Source organism: Phacochoerus africanus, chromosome X (assembly GCF_016906955.1).
Source record: "Phacochoerus africanus isolate WHEZ1 chromosome X, ROS_Pafr_v1, whole genome shotgun sequence".
Classification (NCBI taxonomy): domain Eukaryota; kingdom Metazoa; phylum Chordata; class Mammalia; order Artiodactyla; family Suidae; genus Phacochoerus; species Phacochoerus africanus.
This window is the reverse complement of record NC_062560.1, coordinates 25944436-25953344: the sequence shown is the minus strand read 5'-3', so window position 1 is coordinate 25953344 and position 8909 is coordinate 25944436. Positions and strand designations below refer to the sequence as shown.

The following is an 8909-nucleotide window of genomic DNA, read 5'->3' as shown; positions in this document are numbered from 1 at the left end:
AGCACAGCCTCAACCTCAGTGATAGGGGAAAAATAGCCTTCTCCCTCAGCCATCAAGACAGCTCACAGTCCTGGTACACTGGCAAGGATGCACAGAACCACCAGGTAGTGAAGATATGTATGCTCCCAGATTCCATCAATAACTTGGTAGGTGACACAGGAGAGCTAGTTATACTCTGCCTGACAGTGCATAGGGGCATTCTAAGGGAGAGTGAGCTATCAGGCTTGCTTCTGGTCCTTTCATGCAATAGATCTACCCATCAGACCACTCTATAGCTTCAGGCTGGTAATGATGATCCAAAGATTCCCTAGTCTTTCTATGTAAGTTGTCCAGTACCCTCCACCAGATTCTCTACTTTCTTTCCTTCTCGTACCTTTTCTACCTGAAAAGTCATTATACAGACTTTCAGCTGCCCTGGGCTCTCTGGACTTGTTTCTTCTTCTTCTTCTTCTTCTTTTTTTTTTTTTTTCTTTTTCTTTTTTATCTTTTTGCTTTTTAGGGCTGCACCTGAGGCACATGGAAGCTCCCAGGCTAGGGGTCAAATTGGTGCTACAGCTGCTGGCCTGCACCACAGCAATGAAGGATCCAAGCCGTGTCTGCAACCTGCACTACAGCTCACAGCAACACCAGATCCTTTAACCCACTGAGCAAGGCCAGGGATCGATTCCGTGTCCTCATGGATACTAGTCAGGTTCATTACTGCTGAGTCACAATAGGAACTTCCTCTCTGTCCTTGTTTCAATATGTGATCTCTCTCATGAATTCTGGAAATTCCTCCCCCACCTCCCCCCTTATCCTGTCCTTCTGATGTTCCTCACTTAGAGATGTTTTCCTGTCCAGGCTCATTTCCTGGCACCTGGTGATACAGAAAAATCCTTGCTTCTCAAAGTGAAGGGAACATTTAATTGGCATATCAGAATTCTAAAAGTACAAAAGAAAGTTAAAAAAAAAACTAGATGGAATTCCTGTTGTGACACAGTGGAAATGAGTCCAACTAGAAACCATGAGGTTGTGGGATCCATCCCTGGCCTCACTCAGTGGGTTAAGGATCTGGTGTTGCTTTGAGCTGTGGTGTAGGTCCTAGATGGGGCTCGGATCTTGTGTTGCTGTGGCTATGGTGTAGGCTGGCAGCTGTAGCTCTGATTTAACCCCTAGCTCGGGAACATCCACATGCCATAAGTGCAGGCCTAAAAAGAAAAAAAAAAAAGTATACACCCAGGAGAATCCTTGTACTTACAATATCACTGCAAATATCTCACTCTATATGGGTGAAGGACTAAATTAATTTTCTGCTCAATCTATTTAGAAAATAGGGAAATGCAAATTAAAGTAACAGTAAGATATATTTTCAGTCAGAAGTTTGACCCAAATTTAAAAGTTTGATAAAATAAAATACCAATGAGAACTTAATTTATTCACATATATAAATATGTGAGAAGATAATTTTGTATAGCATTATTGGAAAAGAATATCAGCCATACTCATAAAAATTTACTCTCATCACACTCTTTCCACTTGAATCTAATTGCACTTTGTTACATCTTCCCTATGATAAAACATGCATATTTGCCCCAGAATTGGTGTTCAATGCTATTGATGTCAGTTCTATTAATCATAGCAACAAATGGGAAACAACTTGTATGCCCATCAGGAAGAAAATGATTACATTAATTCTGGCACATAACACACTTTAGAATTCTAGGGAGTAAAGAATGACATGATCTGTAATAGGCGCTCACAGAAAGATCCTGCATTCATTTTATTCAGTGACAAGGCCAAGAGTCAGAACACAATGGGTATATTGTTATACATGTTTTTTTGAAATTCCCAATGTATTTTTCTAGCGCAGATATGTAAGACTAGGCCTGGAATAAATGTTGAAATACTACACAGAAGAGTTTCTAATGCAGTTACTTCTGGGCAGGGATGAATTTTGGGGGAAAGTAGTGAGGAAGATGAATTGTGATTTCTTCCTACTGTTACAATGTTTTGGAAACAAAAATATTGTCCTATTTACTTTGTAATTAAGATATTTAAATAAAACTAAAAGAAATAGTAGGTATGTGTTATTCAGGTAAAGTCTTTATGCGATATAATTGTAAAAGTCATATTTCTGAATGGTTTTATAACATAAAATTTTATTTGTTACACACATAATATCTGATGAATGCTGGCAGGGCTCTACATTGTCAGGTGACTCAGGGATCCAAGCTACTTCCATCATGAGCTTTTGCATCTCCACATAGGCTCTCCAGGTTCACTACTGAATGAAATAAGGAGCACAGAATTGGATACTACTTCCAAAATACCTGAGTCTGGAGTTGACAAGCATGCTTCTGCTCATATTTCAGTGTCCAGGATAGTCACATGACCCATGATCCTTCCTAACTACAAGTGGATGTGCATGTAATCTTCTTATGAACCAAGGATGGAGAGCAAGACACGAAGTGAATGAGCACTTGCAGCCGTTCACATTAACTGTTACATAGTGGTTGTTCAAAAAAGAGCAACTATTAAAGTTTGTTAGGATATTAGTTCCCTTCCCTCCCAGAAGAGAAGATCAAATTTCCTTGTAGTTAAACAACTCTTTCTAGTGCCTGTTCATGACCCAGTGTTTTCAAATACAGAGTCACACCAACTTTCAAAAGGATCTCTTAAATCTCAGCAGGGAGGGCACACCGTTCTGCATTCTTAGCACCTTTCTCCACTGACCTTTTCAATAACCTCTATAATCTCAATACACTGAGATTTTTTCTTCTTCCTTTTGCTGCACAAAAAAATCATACTTGTGAGTTGCTGCTACTCATCACCTGGTAAACATGCCTGAACAAGAGTACAGGTGGCTTTAGGCAAGCTGGAAAACCAGGATCTTCTTCTGGGGCAGATGAAATAAGAATCAGGAGAATGATGGTCATTTTCTTGTTCTTATCAAAGCTGGCATGTGCTCCAAGGAGATTTTTATCTACCTCAGTGGTAAACTCAATGTATGTTCCACATAGTGCCCATACCCTTAAAGCTGAAATATGTGAATACCTTATCTTATATAGGCAAAGGCACTTGGCATATGTAATTTAAATTATGGAATGGACCCTAAAATAGGGAGATTGTACTGGAATTATCTGGGCAGGCCCAATCAAACGACATGACCCCTTACAAGCAGAGAACTTTTCTCTGGCTGGATGCAGAAGAGAGATGCAGCAGAGGGGAAAGCAGGAGAGTTTCCATAAGAAGCAGATTCAATGTGCTGTTTCAGAAGCAGGGGCCCATTTGCAAGGATGGAGGAGAGGTATCAAGGAACTATGGCAACTCCAGTCTGCAAGGAAAGGGCTTCAGTCTTATAACTGCAAAGAATGGAATTCTTCATAGAACTGGATTCTGAAAGCACCTCCCAATAAGAGCCCAGACTCTGAAAGCTTGATTTGGGCTTTGCGTAACCCTGAACAAAGAAAACAACATAATAAGCCCATATTTCTCATCCACAGATGAAATAATAAATGCGTGTTTATTTATTTTTTACTTTTTTTTTTGTCTTTTTAGGTCTGCACCTGTGGCATATGAAGTTTCCCAGGCTGGGGGTCAAATCGGGGCTGTAGCCGCTGACCTACACCACAGCCACAGCAACACCAGATCCGTGCCGCCTCTGCGACCTACACCACAGCTCAGAGCAATGCTGGATCCTTAACACACTGAGTGAGGCCAGGGATTGAACCTGCATCCTCATGGATATTAGTTGGGTTTGTTACTGCTGAGCTATAATAGGAACTCCATAAATGTGTGTTAAGTCCCCTAACTTATGGGAGTTTGTCAGCGACAGAAAAAAACTAAATCCTCCTAAAAACCTGAGTTTTTACGAATCCAGCCTCTGCAGATGGTTGCTACACAGTGTTTTCCTTGGTCCTTCCTCATCTGCCACTTAGGGAAGAAGCTTTGGTTCTTGGCCGCTTAGTTAAGCTCACTCATCAATGTATGGATTCAGTGGCCAGTGTCAAATAAATCACCGGGTTAAATTCTCCTCTCTTATTAACATCATGCACTTTCTAAAATCTTTTCCCAAACTTCAGGGTTATCTTTCAGTAACCAGTAGATCCTGTGCCAGACCAGACTTTACTCACAAACCAATGGAAAAAACTTTGAGTATAGTGGAAGTGACCAAAGCAGACAGACATCTAAACTTCACTGCCAAAATAAACCAGCACGTGGATGGGGCTATTGTTATCAGAGGGGGTCCATAGTCAGGGATGGGATAGACAGGGCATGTCTGCAGAGGTTTGGAAGGCTCTAAATCAGGGAAAGACAGGTGATTCTGAGATTTATGTTCCACTGGGAGCAGAGAGAAGCTTTATGAAAGGAAATTGGATAGCAAGTCAAGATCCAGATTTTGGAAGGAGGAAGACCCAGGGCAAGAGAGAGATAATTCTGGAAGTTTTGGCACTAGGGCAGAGTCAACTCTTGTGGAACTCTAGGGCTGTGGGCAGGAGGAGCCTAGGTAAATGAAGCCCATAGCCTATCCTGAGTTGCTTTTAATTTTCACTTTAATTTTTATATCATAGCTGAGATTATTAGTACATTGGCAACTAATGTAATAAGGTAATTCATTTCATTGCCTGAGAGGCCTTGTGTAGTGTTCAGAGTGAGACTGAATTAAGAGACAGGACATCTGCTTTATTCAAGTGGAATAGTGAACTGCCCTAGATTAATTCCGACCAGAGGCCCGGTCCTCATTCTGACACCCATGAGCCATGTGAACTCAGGAAAATTGCAAAGCTCTATGAGGCTTTTCTATGAAATGAGTTTGATAAGCCCTGCTGTGTAGGACTCCTGGGATGTATGTAATGTATGGAAGCACCAGTCACAGTGTCTGTCAAGTATGGAGTCTTTTAATAATTTTTGGTTATTACTATTATTATTTGACCCCAGACCCTACCAAAATCTTCTCTGTGATTTTTTTAAATCTAAAAGATATCAGAGAATATTGGGCATCCTATGACAAAGCACATCAAATCAGCTAATGTAATGCTTAGCCAGTAAAACTAAATTACTTACTATATAAATTTTTGAGGATATGTTTATTTTGTGTGTATGGGAGTCTTCCCTAATTGGATGGAATTAAAGGATTCCAGAATTTGGAATAAGAACCAACTGCTTCCATCTCTTCCTACTATCCTTCTATCCAAACTTCCTCTATTTTATTTCAGTCCCATTAAAAATCTAGCCTTCACTTGAAGTTTGTCAAATTACACATAAGACACCCTAATAAAATGAACTTCATATGTAGCAGATTCTGTCTCTCCCAGTCCAGAGCCAGCAATATTGATAGCATAGTAGTTTCTGAGCATATGCATGTCCTATGAGTATCACCCCTATTTCTCAGAAACTCCTTGGGGTTGATGGGCATAAAACACACAGTTCATGTACTGTGCTCAGATGCACTGGGAAAAGGACACTGGAAAGGATGCAGGTCACCTTCCATTCTTATTCCAGGTGTAGAATTCTCTGGTTTATCCATAACTCAAAAGTAACTGCTAGAAGTAGTTTTCCATTCCAGGCTTTAATAGCTCTACTTTGGACACACCTACTGAGGGTCTGGCTCCTGCCCACCACTCCCACAGCCTCCTCTGACCCACCTCCCAGCTTTCCACAGCACCCACTCACACTGAGGGACTTGTAGTTTCAAGAACTCAATGGTCTCAGGGTATTTACCTTTGACTGCTCACTTCTGGATCCTCCCATGTCCTCTCCTCCTTCTGGCCTGTCCTTAGGTCTTAGGGTGTATCTCACCATTTTCCTTACTTGATAGCTGTTCCTGGACTCTACAGTTCTATGGACAGGGTGTGTCTTGTTTATCCTGACATTCCCAGTAGTAGCACAGAGCCTCCCAAAGAGCAGACACTCAAGGGATGTTTGAGAAATAAATGAGACATTGTGCAAGAGCTCTAGTTTATTAGGATGCAATTAATACTACATTCTTGGATAAAGAAGGCACATCCAAGTATACAGCTCTTAATTTTGTAGAACAACAAAGTGTGATAAGGTAATGTAAAAATTTATCATCTTTTACTTTTTTTCTCTATTTTTGATCCCAACCATTTTATTGTTGATTTCTTTGCACATTTCAAAGGAAATCATAATCCATTGACATCACATTACAAATAACTAAATAAGATGGAAACTTTTCCAATCTGTTCTATATATAGTAAAACTCTTACTTCTAAGCCTCGTAAAATATCAATAACTGTGTGACTTATATCATCATAAACTCAGATTCTTAAGTTAAATTTTCTGTTAAAAGGAACAATATTTAGACAAATTTGTCCAAGTTACTACATAGAACAGGAACACAAATAGGTTATATACTCTGTTTTCTCCAGCCCTACACCAACCTTCCACTAATGAGAACATTAGCTGTTCTCTTCAAACATGTAGAATAATCTTCAGCCTTCACTTAGGGCCAGAAAAGCTGCTGGCTATGGCCTTGGAGCGTGCACTGGCTATGGCAGCAGTGCGAGCCCTGGCTGCAGCTCTGGCTCGGGCTCTCTCTTCCTCATCTCTCAGAGCCTCCTCATACCAGGTGGGGAAAGCAGTGGGGACCGTATCATGGATCTTGGCCACAAACTCGAGAACTTTCATCTTGCTCGTTTCAGCGTGGGCTCTTGGGCCCCACAGGAACTCATAGCGAGGAGGATCACTATCAGGCACCTGGCGGTACTCTAGGTAATTTTCCTGCACCAAATCTTTGGTGATGAGCTTCCTGGGCTCCCCATAGATGAAGTTATTCCTCCCGGCATATAACCCCATCATATTCAGCACTTCCCATACTTGCTCTTCAGTGGCACGGTTGCCCTTTGTGAAGATCACACCCAGAACAGTCATCAGCAGACCGGTCTTGGGAACCTCTCTATCATCACTCAGCTTTGAATCATAGCTTAATTCCAGTTTGTTGACAAGGACATAAGTATTCCTGTTGGGATCCACTTCCTTCACATCAAGGCCAAAAACCAGCTCCAAATGATCAGAGGCTTTTCTAAGAATCTCATAGAAGTGATTCTTATACATCTGGATTACATTTCTCAGCATATCTGCCTTGGTAACGGGCTCTTTCATTTGATACTTATACAGAAGGTAATGCACTAACATAGCAACCTTCTTGTCTATGGGGCCTTTGGGCCAGTGCTCAAGGGCATCTTGGGCCTGTACGGCATTTGCTCTTTCTTCCCTTTGATTGGTGGCACCTTCATTAAATCTTGTGTTTGAAACACCTGCAGCGGTCATGGTGGCAGAGCGGACTCTCGCAGATACTTGAAGACTGCTAGGTGTTCCGGTGGTAGGTGAGCTCTGGGGAACATCTTTGAAATGAGCAGAAGGGGAAGAAGCAGACTCTTCCTCCTCTAGTGCAGCAGCCTGAGCTTCTACCAGACCACTGGGTTCTTCTCGAGCCTGGCGGCGTTTTTCACGGGCACGAAGCTTACTCTTCAGGCCCCGAGGCATGATGAGTGACAGCAGGCAGAAGTATGGGGAAGGAGGTAGCTGATTCTGTGACCTGGAGGAAAAGAGGATGAAACAATGTGATACTCTTTAGCAGGGAGATACAGCCTTGGGCATTATCGATGGCCATCTCTACAGGTTTCTGTGCAGGCACTGCTCTAGGAACCCATGAAGCTCCTCTGACCAGCCTTTCCCCTGAGGACTCAGTGGAAGTAATTAAGAGTTTGCCTTAGGCTGCAGCTTTCCAGCCCTGAGTATTACTGGCATTGATACAAAGTCTGGCAAGTCTGGCAAGTCTGGGCCCTGTATAAATTCCCCTGTTCTGGAATAGCAGGTATTTCTCTCAGTTTTGGCAGGACCTGAGCTCCTCTGCTCAACTGCTTTGTTGCTGACACCTCATTCCAAAGCCCTCACATCCCTGGTATCCTGGAGGAGGAACTGAAGGGGGAGCCTCATCTGAACACACCTGCCCTGGGACACCCTGGAATGACAGCAATGCCCTCTCCAGCCTGGGATAATTAGTATTCTCATCCTTCACCCAGAGTCCTCACCTTGGTTTCCTGCAGGGCCTGGGACTTCTCCCTTGGCTGACCTTAGACCTATCCCTTTGGAGTAAGGCCCTCACATCTCTGAAAGTCCTAGCAGGAATTTAGGGAGGCCTCAGATAAACAAATCTTCAAAAGGAACCCTTTCCAGGGATGACATCACATGTAGGGCTCTGTGAAATACCCTCTGTTCTGTGATGATTGGTCCCCTCAATCAGCATATTCCTTGTCATGGTTCCTCCCCTTGACTAACTGGTGTCCTCCCTTCTGTAGACCTGAGGCCTGTAATAATCAGACTAAGGCTCTCATGCACCTGATACTCTGGAATATGCAGTGGGGGTGGAGGCAGATTCGGTATGATAGACTCAGTATGCAGGGCTTCCTAGCCCTGACCACAGAGGAAGAGCCCGGCTCTGTGTACCACCCCTCAGTCCTCACTTGACTTCTAAAAGGGCCTAGCTGAGTCACTTTCTTCTAATAAGACCCTCATCTTCCTGTGACCACTGAGGATAAAGTAATAGACATCTTAGCCTGACAGCCCTGCTTAGCCTGACATCAAGGCTTATAAAAGGGGTCGTATTCTGTGGGTCCCTCTTTGTCTCAAGGAAGGAATTCCCTTTAGTCCTTTCTAACGGTTCTGAACTTAACACCATCCCTAGGACTCCTCCCTCTGAGAATCTGACTTGGCTAGCATTAGACCCAGGCTTTTATATACTCCCCCCCCCCACTCCCATGCCCGCCACACACACCCCCACCAAAATGTGAAGCGACGGGTTATATGGGTCTTACAGCCCATCCAAGGACCCCAGCACCCCCCATCGCCAAGGGTGACCTCAGGGGTGGGCCTCCACTGCTCTTGGGGAAGTGGTTTCCCCTAGAACA

General features: G+C 43.1%; 1 protein-coding gene across 1 annotated transcript; it reads right to left on the bottom strand.

The window, feature by feature from the left end:
• Positions 1-6438: 6438 nt before the first annotated feature.
• LOC125118756 (melanoma-associated antigen B10-like) lies at positions 6439-7485 on the bottom strand. The gene has a single exon (XM_047765571.1). The coding sequence runs from the start codon at positions 7483-7485 to the stop codon at positions 6439-6441; it is 1047 nt and encodes a 348-aa protein (XP_047621527.1).
• Positions 7486-8909: the final 1424 nt, after the last annotated feature.

Bases quoted from the DNA above. Each gene is read 5' to 3' on its own strand.
- LOC125118756 (XM_047765571.1), bottom strand. From the start codon at position 7,485: ATGCCTCGGGGCCTGAAGAGTAAGCTTCGTGCCCGTGAAAAACGCCGC.